At 30.6% G+C, this 17,189-nt stretch overlaps 4 protein-coding genes across 6 annotated transcripts in view; 2 read left to right on the forward strand and 2 right to left on the reverse strand.

Annotated features, from left to right (window-relative positions):
• Positions 1-2,791, reverse strand: part of LOC128881496 (filaggrin-like) — a 4,819-nt gene extending 2,028 nt beyond the window's left edge. Inside the window, exons 1-3 of one of the 3 annotated variants that reach the window (XM_054132602.1) lie at positions 2,648-2,791; positions 286-2,397; positions 28-156 (exon numbers count right to left, since the gene is read on the reverse strand). In XM_054132602.1, coding sequence (XP_053988577.1) covers positions 28-156; positions 286-2,383 — 2,227 coding nt within the window. In that variant the 5' untranslated portion in view covers positions 2,384-2,397; positions 2,648-2,791. Of the gene's footprint in view, positions 1-27; positions 2,398-2,647 lie in introns of all 3 variants that reach the window. The other 2 variants (XM_054132612.1, XM_054132593.1) reach the window with 2 other exon arrangements.
• The window catches only part of LOC128881514 (DNA mismatch repair protein Msh2), an 11,034-nt gene extending 2,600 nt beyond the window's left edge, over positions 1-8,434 (forward strand). The window contains exons 3-15 of the mRNA XM_054132637.1: positions 4,541-4,664; positions 4,750-5,006; positions 5,088-5,255; positions 5,355-5,543; positions 5,615-6,009; positions 6,169-6,380; positions 6,467-6,784; positions 6,855-7,076; positions 7,174-7,406; positions 7,478-7,569; positions 7,651-7,873; positions 7,951-8,043; positions 8,124-8,434. Of these exons, the coding sequence (XP_053988612.1) occupies positions 4,541-4,664; positions 4,750-5,006; positions 5,088-5,255; positions 5,355-5,543; positions 5,615-6,009; positions 6,169-6,380; positions 6,467-6,784; positions 6,855-7,076; positions 7,174-7,406; positions 7,478-7,569; positions 7,651-7,873; positions 7,951-8,043; positions 8,124-8,279 (2,682 nt within the window). The 3' untranslated portion in view covers positions 8,280-8,434. The remainder of the gene's footprint in view (positions 1-4,540; positions 4,665-4,749; positions 5,007-5,087; positions 5,256-5,354; positions 5,544-5,614; positions 6,010-6,168; positions 6,381-6,466; positions 6,785-6,854; positions 7,077-7,173; positions 7,407-7,477; positions 7,570-7,650; positions 7,874-7,950; positions 8,044-8,123) is intronic.
• A 149-nt stretch (positions 8,435-8,583) lies between these two features.
• On the forward strand, positions 8,584-13,334 carry LOC128881524 (uncharacterized). Its single transcript, XM_054132648.1, has 6 exons — positions 8,584-9,063; positions 9,332-10,156; positions 10,249-10,612; positions 10,691-10,994; positions 11,080-11,322; positions 11,404-13,334. The coding sequence occupies exons 1-5, from the start codon at positions 8,936-8,938 to the stop codon at positions 11,166-11,168; spliced, it is 1,710 nt and encodes a 569-aa protein (XP_053988623.1). The 5' UTR covers positions 8,584-8,935; the 3' UTR covers positions 11,169-11,322; positions 11,404-13,334.
• Positions 13,335-13,496: 162 nt separating this feature from the next.
• Positions 13,497-16,882, reverse strand: LOC128881559 (ras-related protein Rab-39B). Its single transcript, XM_054132754.1, has 3 exons — positions 16,740-16,882; positions 16,032-16,141; positions 13,497-15,881 (listed from the first exon to the last, which is right to left on the reverse strand). The coding sequence occupies exons 1-3, from the start codon at positions 16,845-16,847 to the stop codon at positions 15,443-15,445; spliced, it is 657 nt and encodes a 218-aa protein (XP_053988729.1). The 5' UTR covers positions 16,848-16,882; the 3' UTR covers positions 13,497-15,442.
• Positions 16,883-17,189: the final 307 nt, after the last annotated feature.

Below are 17,189 nucleotides of genomic sequence, written 5' to 3' on the forward strand. Positions count from 1 at the left end.
TTTGTTGAGTAAGATCTTCAAAATCACCTGTTTGCTGTGTCAGATCTCCTGAGTATTGATTTTCATCACTTGGTTTTTGAGGATGATAAGTACTTTGTGACTGCTGTCCAAACTCTAGTTTTCCAGATGTTTGTTGAGTGAAATCTCCAAAATCATCTGTTTGTTGTGTCAAATCTTCTAAGTGTTGATCACCAGTACTTGGATTGCGTGGATGATGGGAATGTTCTGATTGTTGTCCAAACTCAAGCTTCCCAGAAGTTTGTTGAGTAAAATCTTCAAAATCACCTGTTTGCTGTGTCAGATCTTCTAAATGTTGATTTTCATCCCTTGGCTTCTGAGGATGATAAGTACTTTGTGACTGCTGTCCAAACTCTAATTTTCCAGATGTTTGTTGAGAGAGATCTCCAAAATCATCTGTTTGCTGTGTCAGATCTTCTGAGTGTTGATTTTCATTCCTTGGTTTCTGAGGATGATAAGTATTTTGTGATTGCTGCTCAAACTCTAGTTTTCCAGACGTTTGTTGAGTGAAATCTCCGAAATCATCTGTTTGTTGTGTCAGGTCTTCTGAGTGTTGACCACTTGGTTTCTGAGGATAAGTACTTCGTGACTGCTGTCCAAACTCTAGTTTTCCAGAAGTCTGTTGAGTAAAATCATCGAATTGATCTGTTTGTTGGACCATATCTGCATTTGCACCTGCACTGAAATCTTGATGTTGTTGACTTAACTGCTTAGTTGGATATTCTTGTGTATCACTGGATTCATCAGATTTAGCATCACGTTTGTACATTGTTTGGTGTTGAGAGCTGGTGTGCACATGCTCAATTGTTCCATGTGTGCAGTCTGCATTATTTCCTACTTGACTTAAATCCAATGTTCCAGACATCAGTTTTCCTAATTTTGATTGATGCTCGGAATGAAAACTATTTTCTCTATATCTATTGTTGTACTGTGCATTCTGCTCGTTAATGTATGGAATATCTGCAAAATGTTGAGGTCGTGAAATTTCTTGCATGTGACTAGAAGAACTCCATTGTTCTTTGTAATGCGGAAATCGACCTAATGTGTCTGAATTTATTGGGCTATTTAGATTGTACGTATTCTGCCTTAAATTATCATCAACAAACTTTTTCTGCTGACTATCCAAAAGTTCTGTTTGCTGCAGATTATCTCTATGTTGTTGTGTCATTCCTCCGCTGTATATATTTTTATTGTAACTGCTCCTTCCAGTATTAAGTACATTAATATGTCCTATTGTAGGTTGCTGGTTTGTTGTGTATACCTCGTGGTTTTCATACATATTAGAATTTCTTGTATCTTTAATATTCTGAGAAGGACTTTTATAAGGTCCAATATCAGTATCTGTTCGCTGTATATAGTCTTGTTCTTCATCATGATTCGTCGTAAATAAACTGCTTCCATGATTGACATGACCTCTATGAACATTACTGTTTATATTATGAAGACTATCACTGGTCAATCCATGCATATTAATATTTGTTTGTGCAATATTACTAGACGCCATGTTTGTTGTAGCAGACATCTGTTTTAATTTTTGCTCAATTTCTCTTTGCAAGTTTTCTAGTTCTCTGTCTAAGTTGTGTACTCCAATTCTACTTGTCGTAAGTGTAGGAATACCACTGGATGAGCCAGAACTGGAAGTGTAGTTCCTCTTGTAATAACGAATTTTCTTAGGTCCTGTTACGTATTGACCTTCTTCTTCAAACACTCGTCCATGTCCTCCATCAGTTCTATATGAATCCACTTTGCTCCAATTTCCAGGTTGTGTATTAGTATAAAAGGGGTTTTGAGAGATTTGAGTATTCGACCCAGTATCATATTCTCCAAGATCCTCGAGCCTTTCGCTACGAGCGTTGCCTCTTATGATCGATGATTCTCTGTGTTCACTGTGTGTTCCACTATGTTGTGCCATTGATCCAATATTACTTACTTGATCATATGTCCTTTGAGAATTAATGTTCTCTTCCATATTAGGTACATAAACACCGTGTCTATTTTCCTGTTCAATCTCCGATAATTCTGCACCACTTGGGTATCCTGTATTGTAAGATGATGAATAATTCTTCTTGTAGTATCTTACCGTCTTGGAACCATCAACATATTGACCCCGTTCTTCATGTATTTTCCCATTTCCATTATCCGTATTGTAGTCATTGTGTTCTGACCAAGTTCCAGGTTTGGAATAGTCAAGTCCTTCTAAACGCGCTGAAGTTTGCGTTAAATCATGATTTTGAATGCTACCAGATGTTTGTGAACCAACTTGGAAGTGTTTGATAGAATGGCTACAAGATTCTATACATCCACTTGGTGCAGATAATACTTGTGTTATTGATACCAATAAAATGACAATCCCTTGTATCGTCATGTTACTGACTTGGTCTGTGAAATGCAAAATATAGTCAGATACATTACATTGGAAAAGAATATATAAATATATATAGTTATATTAAATTAAATATAAATATAAACATATCTTAAATACATTTTGTGAATTAAATTATATTTTACTCTTTAAAAATATAATTTGTACTTTTTTTATTATAAAAAAAAAATATTGCACTGTTAGTAATATTTACAATTAAATGTACACTATAGGTATATTGTGAATTAAAACTAAACATATAATTACCTTATAACAGAAGACCAAAATTCACTAATTCGTGTAGGATAATTGATGATTGGGATGCTCTCTGTGGCAGAAAAGATTGACATGTACTACACATAGGTTGCAGCAATTCCATTTATGTTGGTTTCCCCTTCTTTTTACCACACCATCTGAAAACATTCTCTTTCATTCTTGCATGATGATAATGTTTGCTATGCGTTTATTCCAGTTTACATCCATTCTTATCGGTATCAATAATTCACAGTAATAAATTAATTTCTGTGAAGAGAAAGATTGATGAATATTCGCCATATCTAATTTAAGTTTTATGTCTATTGAATTTTTCATTTAATTTATAATAAATCATATGATAATATCTCGATTAAAATATTCAGAACAGAATATTTAAAAAGTACAGTGTATATCATAGAAAAGAATTATACCAATCATTAATAATTTTTACTATTTTTTTTTGTTTAATTATAAACTGGAAATTTATACACTAGTTTGCATCCATGTCTAACAAAGTACTATACATGATACTGTCTTATGCTTACAGGTAATAGTTATAAATGGTTTTCCATTATTGGTTTGATGTGTCATCTCTGAAGTCATTCTGAATGTGTAACATCCTTGTTGTGACGTTTTAATTTATTCTTATTTCATAATAGGTAGAATTTCAAGGTGATTATCACCAGGACATCAATGAGTCTGAATGTTCTTCTGATTTCTGATCTAAACTGTTATTGTTTTACTTGTTTCTAAATATCAAAGTATTTTTTATATCTGTTTTATTTTTAAATCTAGTTCACAAATTGAAAGATTGGAGTATTATACATATTTGTACTCTTCATAATGTGGTTGTCATGGCCTACTTAAAACATATTTGACTGACCTTCCTGGAACATGAACTGTGATCTTTTGTCATAATAATGATGAATAATACCTCCCAGATAATGTCATTAAAATTAATGCTATTGAATTGTTCACAATTTTTGACCACCTAATTGTTTATGATTCATGTTTTTTATAGTAATCAATATTAACAAATAAAAGCGATTATAATATCAGTAAATTGAGTCTAAATTTAATATCATACAAATAATTATTTTTTATTTCAATATTTATTGAACTTTCGAATAGTTTTCCACATTAACATTTTTGGAAAGAAAAAAGTTAACCAAAAGCTTCACACTGTTTCGTATAATGCTCAAAATTGACAAATATTTTGAATAAAATAGTTGATTTCCTTGAAACTGTTCACGTTACATTATCAGTTCATGATGCTTTGACCCCCAGATAGACATTGACCTACAGATATACAACAAGATTCTTCATTTTCTTGGAAATGTGTAATGTAATATTATAATTTAGTCGCATTTGTCACAGTTTTCTAGTTTGTACAACTAGAAATTACATTTAAAATATTTTACATAATGTTACTTAGTAAAAAATCAACGTTAATTTACATGTTATCAATAATTATATATCTTAATTTTTATTACAAAATATTATGCCATTATGAACTGACACTTGACAAAAGTTTTAATATAAACATTTATAAAAACAAATGACATAATTTTTAATTTTACAATATTATTAGTTTCCATCTTAAGTTATTTGAGGCTTGTAGTATGTGTTCAATTATTGTACATATACAACAATATAAAATAAACCAAAAAGATGTGTGGAGAAAAATGGAAACCAACAGAATATTCATGTAAAATGACAATACATGCAGCTTTATAATGCTTTCATATCGCATCTATTATTTCTGGAAACCTGCAGCTTACATAAATAGGTCAAGGATACATGGAAAAACAAGCTCATGTTTTGTAGTTCTTGGTGCAAAGAATTATTTTACACGCTGCACGTAGTTAATTACTGAAATTAGTTTTGAAATTTTATTTGTTTCAGAAACTCAATACAACTATACGATTTTTTAATAGAACTGATTATTACACATTGCATGGTAGCGATGCTTTATTTGCTGCTCAAGAAGTTTTTAAAACCACAGCAGTTTGTAAAATGTTGGGATCGGGTAAGTCTTCAAATTTAATTCTTAAAGTTTCATTTAATCTCAATGCTTGAAAAATGTATGAGGAAAACAAATTTTATCGATACAGATCCATACAAAATCGAGGGTGTTATTCTTAATAAAAACCATTTTGAGTCATTCATACGCGATTTATTGTTAGTGAAACAATATAGAATAGAAGTTTATGTGAATCAGGGCTCTGCAAAAAATCAAAATTGGGTATTAGAATATAAAGGTTCTCCTGGCAATTTAACACAGTTTGAGGATGTATTATTTGGTAATAACGATGTCGCAGTTAGCGTACGCGTAATAGCTGTGAAACTTGGAATGGATGGAAAATCCAGAGTAAGTCGTTACGATCAGCTTCGCTATAAATTTTCCAAGAGGATATTCGTGACTAAGTGTATTGAATTTTACGTTTTGCAGATCGTTGGTTTAAGTTGCGTAGATACTACTGCAACCTTATTTTCTGTATGTGAATTTCAAGATAATGAATCATTTTCTAATCTGGAGTCTCTTATTGTTACACTAGCTCCTAAAGAATGTTTATTAATTCAAGGCGAAGGTAGCCATGAATTTCAAACTCTGAAACAGGTATCTGGATGAGACATTCTTTTTATGTATAAATAATTTTATTAGTATCAGTTAATTAGAAATTATTGAGGAACAGAACAATTATGCTTGTTTTTCTAGCTAATGGAACGAAATAATATAATGGTCACATTAAGAAAGAAAAATGAATTTTCGAACGAGTCAATAATGCAAGACTTAAATACTTTAATAAAGTTCAAAAAAGGTCAACAACAAAATGTACAATCTCTACCTGAAACCAATTTAAATCTTGCTATGTCAGCTACTTCTGCTCTTATCAAATATTTAGATGTAGGTATCGTACTATTGGTAGGGGTTGAATATTTTTGTTATCATAATTTAATATAAATCTTTTTAATTAGTTAACGTCAGATGAAGGAAATTTAAATCAATTTAGCATGGACCAAATAGAACAATCGCGTTATTTAAAACTGGATTCAGCTGCCATGAAAGCACTTAACATCGAACCGCGTGCTGATACTCTATCTGCGTTGAGTGGAAATGCACCTACAAGTATATTATCCCTTTTGGATAAATGTAGAACACCTCAAGGCCATAGGCTTCTCGCACAATGGATCAGGCAACCCCTTAAAGATTTATCCCTTATTAAAGAGAGACACGATATTGTCGAAGCATTAGTAAATGATAATGAATTACGATCTGGACTAAATGAAGATAATTTAAGGCGTGTACCAGATTTACAAGTACTCGCAAAAAAATTATCCAGTAAAAAAGCTACTTTACAGGATTTGTACAAGTAGGTAAACTGTAAAAGTGAAATATGTAATAAATATCATAATCAAATTTCATCGAAATACCTAATGTTGAGCGCAAAAAGTGCAGAATTTCGCATGGAAAGTTCTACGCATCGCTTATATTACACTTCAACATTTATTAACATTTTTTTCCATTTCAGAATTTACGTGTGTACATCACATTTACCAAGACTAGTAGACCAGCTATCTAATGTAAACACAGTAGCCTTACAAACAATGTTTACTGATCCCTTAATTGAACTTGTTAAAGATATGAATAAATATCAACAAATGATCGAAGAAACAATTGATTTGGATGCTGCTGAAAAAGGAGATTTCTTGGTTCGACCAGAATTTGAGGATGAATTAAAAGGTGTCCACATAAAATGTTGTCATTGTATTCATTCCTTGTAGTGTTTAATTATGCAAATTTTACTCAATGTGTTAATTTTATATTAGAATTAAAAGCTACTATGGACGAAGTGGAAGAAAAATTGCAAGCACAGTTAGATAAAGTTGCTACTGATCTTTCGATCGAAGGTGGTAAAACATTAAAATTAGAATCTAATCAACAATTTGGTTATTACTTCCGCGTTACATTGAAGGATGAGAAAGTTTTAAGAAATAAAAAGCAATACACTATTTTGGATTCTAATAAAAGCGGCGTGCGATTTCGAAGTGATAAATTAAACTCCTTGAATGACGATTACATCGCTGCCCGAAATAAGTATACGGTAGAACAGAAAAAGGTTGTGGACGAAATAATTGAAATTGCAGGTTTGTATATTATTCCAATCTTGTTAGAATTAGCCACAGTTTATTATAATAATATTTGTAATATATACAGCCGGTTATACTACTCCATTAAAAAGTATTGGAACTGTGTTGGCTAGTCTTGATGTACTTACTGCTTTCGCTTCTGTTGCTGTGAGTGCCAATAAACCTTACGTACGTCCTGAAATGTTACCCAGTGAAGCAGGTGAATTAAGTCTCGTTCAGGTTCGACATCCATGTTTAGAAGTTCAAGAAGGAGTAGACTATATAGCTAATGATGTCAATTTTAAAAGAGGTAAGGTTTTTATTATGATTGTAGACGATTAAAATTTACCCCATTTATATGTAATTTATCGAGGTTTCTTTTACTATGCTGATTATCAAAACTGTAGAACAGTGTCATTTTTGTATCATAACTGGCCCAAATATGGGAGGTAAAAGCACTTACATAAGGTCAGCTGGTGTTGCCGCATTATTGGCACATATTGGAAGTTTTGTTCCTTGTGATAAAGCAAAAATATCGGTACTAGATTGCATATTAGCCCGCGTAGGTGCTGATGATTCTCAATTAAAAGGACTCTCTACATTCATGATGGAAATGATAGAAACTGCCGCTGTATTGAGGGTAAATTGAAACAACTAAAAACCAAAATTTTGAAAAAACTAGTACTCTAAATTTGATGTAAATTTTTATAGACGGCAACGTGTAATTCTCTTGTATTAATTGACGAGTTAGGCAGAGGCACATCTACTTATGAAGGTTGCGGTATAGCATGGTCAATCGCAGAGTAAGTCGTAAAGCTTGTGTTAATGAACGTATTCGTTGATTACTTATAATTCATAAATACATAACTGTAATATTTTCATAGGTATTTAGCGAAAGATATTAAATGTTATTGCCTTTTCGCCACACATTTCCATGAAATCACTAGATTGGAGGAAGAAGTACCCTCTGTTAAAAACGAACATGTTACTGCTCTTGTCCATGACAATAAGTTAACTTTATTGTACAAAGTAAAACCAGGTGTATGCGATCAGAGTTATGGGATACATGTTGCTAAAATGGCCAATTTCCCAGAAGACGTGATAAATGTAAACCTGTTTTTTCATAAATTTGTATGCAGTTCGATATTTTCTAGTGACATTAAAGCGATTAATATTAATTTTAGTTCGCTAAACGCAAGCAAGCAGAACTTGAAGATTATCAAACTTCAGTTTTTGAGGGATCTGATAATCCGCAGAAGAAACAAAAAATTATCATGGTGATATTAACATTTTAATGTATTTTTATGTATTATTATCGAATATTATTTAAACAATACCTTTATTTATAATGTTACAGGAAGCTGAAGGGATCATTACAGAATTTGTTAACAAATGTAAACAATTAGATAAATCTTTGTCCAATGAAGATTTAAAGGATAAAATTTCAACATTTAAGAAAGAAGCTTTATCTCATAACAATCCTTACATAGAAGCACTTCTTGCTGCTTCCTGAGTAAAAATATAACCGAATTATGGCATTAAAACAACTACAGTCAGTATTATTTGTACAAATATTATTTTTTTAATGTAGGTTATGCAAAGTTACAGTGTGATTTTATAAATATTGTATTAAATCATTCATTTTTATATAAACATGTGTCGTGTTTTCTCGTCTCTATGAATTACTTGAAGTCAGCGATAAAAAGTAAACAACCCTTGTTATTATTTATCAAAATTCCAATCTAAATTATGTTTCATATCGAACAAATAAAAGCTTATTTGAATAATTTTCCAGTCGAATGAACATTGCGAATAAATTGTTATTCATTATTTAATGTTTTTACAACTGTTTGAATTCAACTCGCGGAAACTTCAAATATTTAATTTGTGCATCAGTTTACAGTCGTAAGATAACATCTATAATGTTTTTCCCATGCATACTACCTAACACTTTCATATGTGTAATACCATGCATTATCAGTTATATAATAGTCAATAGCTACTATAGTAATTCTTATTGAAGTACCACCCGTTGATAACATATTGATTCACTGTTTTCACCATTGTAACCTTGAACTTGACTAGCGTATTCGGCGTTTCTGGGGAGTGTCTGCAATCTTATATTAGTAACTGTTAATTGTACTTTTTGTATCGTTTTTATTAATAATTATGGATCCAGCGGTCTTCCCCGAAGAAATTTGGATTAAAATTTTATTATATTGCGATGTACCTGATATTATTGCTTTCGGTAGCACGTGTAAATACTTGAGGAAAACTTCGGATACAGACTATCTATGGTAAGTTTGAGGTTAAGTTTACGTCAAACTTACATTGAAATTCAATAATTTAATTGACAAGTAAATCAAACTTTGTTACTTCGAATTTTCGATAAGAGATTACAATTTACTCTGAACTTTAATCAATTTTCCAATTGTCAGACCTTGTAAAAATGATTTGCTGCTTGTAGATTTTTTTAAAATTTATATATTATTATATGTAATATTCATTATAGCTCATCTTTACTACTTTTAATTACTCATTAAAAATTGTTCATATTTTTCATAGGAAAATGAAGTGGCTACAATTGATTTCAAAAGTACATTTTAGATTTCCAGACATAAAGTGTTTACAGCTGCTTAGTGTCAGTTTCAAAGCGATGTGTTATAGATTACATATGGTAATCACATTAGGAGAGAATGTTCCTTTCCCAAAATGTTATCACTGCAGCGGTTACACATGTCAAAGAAATTGTGTGGAAGGTTCCAGTGCAAAAGTTGTAATCGAAATTGGAAATAAATACACATGGGTTATTATACCAAATTTTGGATTGAGAAGACATTTCTCGATGTTTGGTATACCTAAATATAACAATGAAACACATTTGGAGCAGACTCAAACACAAAATGTACCGAGTGGTAGCGTAAGGCCAAAGTGTGATGGAAAATCATTGGCTAAAAAATTGAAATTACTGAAGTTATCGGAATTAGCAACTGCTAAAATTCCAAGGCCCAGTGGTCCATTTTGTGTCTTCTGTAATCCTGTAAAATTATACAGAGAAAAAACGAGATTAATTACGAATCAAAATGATCCAACATGTTACACAAGACCAAATCCAATTTATGAGAAACTTATAAATGGATATTGCACTGATACTGTTGAAGTACTTGGAATTCCAAACGTCGACGTTGTTAGTCCAGCAGAGGCATTATTAAGCGATGGGACATTTCCTGTTCTTAAGACTTTTGTTGATCACTTGTTTCATCAGATGAGTTTAACATCAATATTACGAAAACCTAATGCGGTGCTCATGTTCTGTGAACCATTAGCTATGCATCCAACATTAAGGAAACAATTATTGCACTACTTGTTCCAAGAAGTTAAAGTAGCAAGGTATAATAAAAAAATATCATAAATAAAGAATACATTTTTTTAAGTAACAAAGAACTATAGTTATTATAAAAATATAATTATAAAATTTATAGAGTATGTCTGGTTCCAAAACCTTTGGCAGCATGCGCGATGCTGAGCGTAGAAACTTGCGTGGTTGTTGATAGTGGAGCTCTTAGTACAACGGTAGCTGTTGTGATTGGCGGTCGTGTTATACCGCAACGTTGGAGGTTGTTACCTGTAGGTGGTTGGCATGTAGCTTATCATTTAAAACAAGCTATGCACTGGCAACCAAAAGAGTATCATCAAATTCCTATAACATATTTGGACACGTTAGCGGTCAAAGAAAGATGTAGACTAAGTTATAATATTAAAAATGAAGAAAAGCGAGTAGGACAAAAATCTAGGGAATATATTAATCTTAGAGTTGATAGTTATGCTGACTACAAACAATTTTGGGTAAGCAAATTCCATACTTATATTTACGAGATTGCGAAGTCTCAGGAAAACTGGAATAAAAGTAGAAATATTTTTCAGAGAGTTTCCTTGGGTTCGGAATTATATATTGCTCCTGAAATGATGTACATCAATCTTGGTTTACCGCAAGTGATAAAGGATGTAACTTCAGGTTTATCTGAAGATTTAATGTATGATTGCCTTTCGAACATATTACTTACCGGAGGCAATACAGATCTTTCAGGTTTTGAATTAAGACTAACTAAAGATTTACAAGAAATATTACCTGAACATAGCAAAATTTTGGAAGTGAGAAATTGTCCTGGTACACATAGTTGGAATGTAGCTATGGGTTCCACATACGTGCCTTTAGCTGTACATCCTGGTAAGCATACAAAGTAGTTTGTATTATAATTATTCATGTTATTATAATTAAATATCTAAGTTTTCCACGTGAATCATTATTTCAGATAAAACTCCACCCGAATACATAGAGGGTAATCCATTCTGGTTATCAAGGGAAGAGTACGTTTTATTTGGATGCGAATCGTTGGAGTAGTAAAGCTATAATAAGTGATCCATTGCAAATTAATATTTCACTTATTGTATAAATGCAGAACTTTTTCTTGAATTGCCTTTAAAGTAGACACATGCAATCATAGATCATTGAGAGGACATTCCAAGATGAGGCACTTGGACGAAATTAAAAATTGGTTGGTATCTGTTATTAGAAAGATTTCTTCACATTTTTTCAAAACTTTTTCTACATTACTTCCATGTTTACTGCGTTACAGACGCTTCCGAGCCTCACTTTATGCGACAAGGGAGCGGGAAGTTTCAACTCATCCAGCATGAATTCAGTGATTACTAGGGTAAACGTATGTTTCTGAATCCATGTCTTTATTCTTATACTTACTAATCATTCATCCTTTCTTCTTATCATCATGTTCTTTATTCATAAAACTAACTACACTTCAATTCCCTTCAAATTGAAAAGTATCGTTATAAGATGCATTCATTCAGCTGGATTTCTCCACATTCCATTACCCGCATATGAATATAATCTAGGAGTTTCATTTTTTTATCAGTAATTTATTGGTTATCGATGATTAAATCATAATGTGACGTTTCGATATCTTAATAAATCCTTATAAGAGGATTTCATATTTTTCTCTTCATAGATTCTTCCATTCGGAATTTTAACTAGTATGCCAACTTTTAGTTAAAGTCATCTAAATTCAACAATACAGATTCCAATGAACTCCATGTGTCTGGTAAATGAGGCCTCAATTCTTTCATATTAAAATGAAATTGAAAGAGAGCTTTAGTTATGGGATATCGTTAATCTAATCAAGTTATAGACAATTTTCTCTGCTTCAAATTTCTATTTATAATATTCCTAGTTCACTGTATAACTTATCCCACTAAGATGCCTTGTCATTTCATATTCATAGTGAATTGCTATTTACCGTCATACATATAAACTTAGTTCCCCCTTCCCTAATGATTACCTTTGTGTACATAGTTCATGTAGTAAATTGTTTTGTAAATACGAAATACCTAAGCTAAATCGCTTAAGTTATACTGTACAAATAAATAATTCTAGAAAGTATTATTTAGACACAAGTATTATTATATATATACATATACGTATAAATATATATTATATGTATATATATATATCGTAAATATAGTATTTCTAAGAAACTGTCCACGATTTCGTACATTTGCATTACGTAATTCTTGCCAAAATAAGAAATATATAATAATAGCAAGAAAAGAAAGGAGTAATAACGTTTCTAGTCACTTTAAATACAATTAAACTATTTACATTTTCTTCCAAAATAGTGAGCATAGTACTATTGGAAAATAAGAATTCGTAATTATTAAGAGTATAAATATTTAAGATTTAGCTTCATAAAGTATAAAATTATGACTGTTGTAATCATAATTTTATGAACAATTTAATATGCGATTATTATTTGTAATATGTACAGTAAAGATGTTTTATCGATTAACGAATTGTAATTGGACTATTAAAACAAACACATTTTAGTACTACTTCATACATCTCTAATAATGTACAAGTTAATTGAACAAAATGTTTATATTATAAATCACATTTTTTATCAATGGGAATTAATGTGAATTATTACGTTATTGTAATAAATTGTAATTTATAATATTATACCTGCTGCTAGGTTCTTGTAAAACGTTTAATATCTCTATAATGTAAACATGTATATAATTTAACTTAAATTATAAAATAATATAAGTATCTATAGTATAATTTTCATGGGCATATCTTTTATATCAAGTAGATATTTCCTTTATTTTTGTATAATTAAAATTTTTTTATGTTGTTTCTCTGAAAAAAAACCAATGCTACGACTTTAATTAAATTAAAGATTTAGGTACTACTATAATTACTATTACTTTGGGAGGAAAAAAAATACTTATTATCATAGTACTTTATTACTAAATTATTTTTTCCATGTATGAAAGATGACATACATGGATTATATAGGCAGCATGATAAATTGGGAGGTTATGTTTACTTGTTACTCATAGTTTGAAACATTTTAAATTATTTTATAACTTGTATATAAATGAAAGTTATAAATATGTTTCTTATTAGAAATAGTAAGAAGATCAATATTTTACAATTATACGTGAAATTTTGCTATTTGTACATTTCGTAAATAAATCATTTTCATTTATAGTATACTAAATAGGAGATTCCATCTGTTATCGATATTTAAATTGTTTTTCTGATTACAGTCTTATGTATAGTGTAAATAATGTACTATTAATAATATTATTTCAAATTTTATTTCACAGAAAGTGATACCATTAACTACATACAATAAATGATAGAAAAATAATATAGAATTCTATGATATATTGTTTATTTTTCAACATGATTATATATAAATGTGTAGTGTACAAAGATTTATGTACCTAAACAAATTTCAAATTACCCATAAATTTATACATTTTATGAGAAAATGGTTGGAATTTATATATTTCACGATGTATTCGAGCCCACGCGCGTTTAAAACAATGTAGCACACAGATTTGTAACAATTTACAACTTCAAAGTAAAATTGACAATTTATATTTACATGAAATTGTTAAAAAAACGTAAAGGAACTTGTTACAACTTTGGATAATATTAATATAAAAAATTTACATTCCTTATAAATATAACAACTCATTTTGTTAATCAGTATTTTGCAACACTGCACACGTATTTCATTACTATTTCCTAGCTAAAAGATAAATATCCTGTATAGAGAACTATACAAGGTTGATGACAAGTTATATAATATTTGTTCATTTTTTTTTTAAGTATCTACGTATTTTCGCTTTATGCCACAGTTAATGAGTATAAAACTTCATAAATGAATTCTATTCATGCTGTATTTATGCTCTTTATTTATACAAATGCAGACTCAGTGCATTGTTTGTCCTGAAAAGTATTATACATTGCATACAATAATGTTATTGTATGTAAATAAATATTTTCTTCCTAGTCAATTAAACTCGCACAGAGATACACAAGTCTTATAAATAACATTTATGTACTCGAATTTACCCTCATTAATTTGTTTCTGTCTTAAAAATATGCAAATGTTTTTGTTCTTCAATTATATTCTCGAAGTAAGGAAATTTTGGTGTTCTGTTTTTAAAGATAGATATGAAAAAGTGTAAAACATACAACCTGGTAAAAAATGTTTATATTAGAAATATATTAGACTACATTATAAAAAACTTTTTTTGCCTCATACTCATCTGGCACCTTTATAATACATCTTATGATAAAAATATAATAAAGCAATTGCTTATCGGTTCATATTAAGGTAAATTAAGATATACTAGCTAATATAATATTTCACAACAAGATGTTTGAACAAGATTCTCACATAAACATGTGATGTAGTATGTACAGAATCAATTTCTGATCAATTTTCTAAAATCAGAACACAAATATCATTGTTCATTTCATATTGTTTCTGTAGTTAAAAATGTTTTAATAAGTAACGATTTATTATCCTGTTTGCTTTTAACTATATATGAACAATAGTGAAGTATTTATTAATTTGGCTCTCTGTGTATACATAACATTATCACAAACTGTGGCATTAAAAACAAAAAGTTGCTAGTGTTTAAGAAATGATAAATCAACACGTGTAGTATAAGCGTTTCATTAATAATTTATATATGTACAATATATAATTTGCAATTTCATTTTTATATTGAAAATTTCGTTTTAAATTTGATCTAGTGTAAATAAATATCTTATGTTATAAATGAAGATTTATATATCTTTTTTCAGGAAATTTTCTGATATTTTTCCGTATTTTTGTTACACAATTAATGCTTTTGACAAAGAAGCACAGCCGTTATTTTCTCCGTGTAACAGAACAGTTTTTGTATGACAAAATACGTAAAAACACTTTAGCTAAATTTATACTATAAACAAACTTTTTTTGCGCTTATGTATTTTGTCCTTTAAATGAGATAGAAAACACTCCTAGATCATTGCCTATATGTTTCAATGATATATATTGATTTTTTTATACAAGCTATGTACAAAACTGTCTAGTCGAGACTTATACATAGTATATATTCATCGTTAGTCTTTTCCCTAAAACAAGAATGCAATGGAATGCAATTTTATTAGATTAAAATAATTCTTAGTTTGTTTATCAATTGAAACTAATATTATAAAAATCTCAGTGTATTTTCATTGGAGGAATTTAATTGATGTACGTAAATAAAATCCACTGCATTCTAGAAAGCGTCCTTTTCAACAAATTAAACATTGACTTAACAGCAAGAGGTTTTTGCTGGTTCTGCTTCAACTAAATTAAAATCTAAACCACCGGGTCTAGCAAATCCAGTTTTGATACCATCCCAACCATCTTCTACCTTGTATTCCCCAGTTTGTATTCTATTATAAACTTCTTGTGTGACTGTTCGAAATGCATCCTCAACATTAACTCCAGTCTTTGCACTGGTTTCAATGTGATGTACTCCATGCTGATCGGCAAAGGCTCTAGCTTCTTCTTTTGAAACTTCTCGCCTGCCCCCATTGGTAACCAAATCTAATTTACACCCTACTAATGCAAATACAGGGCGGTGTGGTTCAATATGTCTACGAGCTTCCATCATCCATTGAGGAATGTGCTCGAAACTGGCTCTGTTGCAGACATCATAGACAAGCAGTGCTCCAACAGAGTTTCTATAGTAAGACTTTGTAATTGACCTGAAGTAAACAAAGTATCATAGCATTAGATTACATAATCTTTCAGCACAAAGTTAATTATTAAAAAAAAAAAAAGAACTTAAACACAAAATATTAGTGTTACGAATTTCATTTGCAATTTATAAAAAACATAATAAAAATCTGACGCACCTAAATCTTTCTTGGCCAGCTGTATCCCATAATTGTAATTTTATTCTTGTCCCATCTTTAACTGTGATTAACCGGGCAAAAAAATCTACCCCAACGGTTGGATCCGAAAGCTAAACAAAATTAAGCCAGTTAAATTATTAACTTAATACTTTTAACAAATACATGACATAAAAAGAAATTGTAAAAGATAAAAAGCTTTTCCTTATTTAAAAAAAAAAAAAAAAAAAAATCTGGAACTGGATTCATTGTAAATATATATAAACATTTAAAAATCTTATTTACTTATGTATAAATGACACAGAACACAGAGATATCATAGACTTCAATTCAACCTTTATACCCAAATGGTGTGAGAATCTAATTGTTTACTAACCTATTAGCAATATGAAAAGTAAATATAAATAAGAAATAAAATCGATTCGTTCAGGTTGTAAGAATGATTTCAAAATATCGTTGTTTTGACATTATTTTCCTTCAAACGATAACGATTCATCGATAACAGGTATTATTAAACCACAGAATTGGAGATGCTCCAATTGTGTTACTAGATTATTGAAATAAAATCGTTAGATCATTCGAAAAACCAGACCTGCGATTTAGCTCGTCGAGAGAACGAAAAGTAACACGATGACGAGTCGTAATACCGTTTGTATTCGTTTCAAATCAATTTTCTAACGCGATGACGAAACGGTTACAGTTTCTGCGTACCTCTGCGAACTTCCCATCAGTGAAATACTTCAGCAACGAACTTTTCCCGACTGTACTGTCGCCGATGAGTATCAGACGGAACTGATAATCAAAAATTGGTTCCACCATCTTAACGTCCGCTACGATTAAACTTCTTCACAGGCAACGCTCGCGTTGTCGCTTAGATTATCATGATTTCCCTCTGTGCACTTGTCAAAAGCGAGAACGTCGCTGACCGTGACAATAATCATCAGCTTCCTACGTTTGCCCAAGACTGTACTGCGCTTATTGCGCACGACACTGCCCGAATAAACACCCAGATTTCGCCAAGATCATCACGTTTAAGTGCATTGTGATTTCCAGTGAACAAACTCCTGCATATCGTTTCAGCTTTCTCTGCTTTCTTCTCTCCTTAATCTTTTTCTTTATTTTTATTTTTTTTCTACACAAAATATAACGCGATCGTACAAC

The sequence above is a fragment of the Hylaeus volcanicus genome, chromosome 1 (genome assembly GCF_026283585.1).
Source record: "Hylaeus volcanicus isolate JK05 chromosome 1, UHH_iyHylVolc1.0_haploid, whole genome shotgun sequence".
NCBI lineage: Eukaryota > Metazoa > Arthropoda > Insecta > Hymenoptera > Colletidae > Hylaeus > Hylaeus volcanicus.

What these genes read in the sequence shown, in the direction of transcription:
- LOC128881524 (XM_054132648.1), top strand. Translation starts at nt 8,936, where the DNA reads ATGGATCCAGCGGTCTTCCCCGAAGAAATTTGGATTAAAATTTTATTA. An exon ending in TCGGATACAGACTATCTATG is followed by an intron (nt 9,064 to 9,331) that starts GTAAGTTTGAGG and finishes TATTTTTCATAG; the next exon opens with GAAAATGAAGTGGCTACAAT. An exon ending in CTGACTACAAACAATTTTGG is followed by an intron (nt 10,613 to 10,690) that starts GTAAGCAAATTC and finishes AATATTTTTCAG; the next exon opens with AGAGTTTCCTTGGGTTCGGA.
- LOC128881559 (XM_054132754.1), bottom strand. Translation starts at nt 16,847, where the DNA reads ATGGTGGAACCAATTTTTGATTATCAGTTCCGTCTGATACTCATCGGC. An exon ending in CTGATGGGAAGTTCGCAGAG is followed by an intron (nt 16,142 to 16,739) that starts GTACGCAGAAAC and finishes AATTTTGTTTAG; the next exon opens with CTTTCGGATCCAACCGTTGG. An exon ending in GCTGGCCAAGAAAGATTTAG is followed by an intron (nt 15,882 to 16,031) that starts GTGCGTCAGATT and finishes TGTTTACTTCAG; the next exon opens with GTCAATTACAAAGTCTTACT.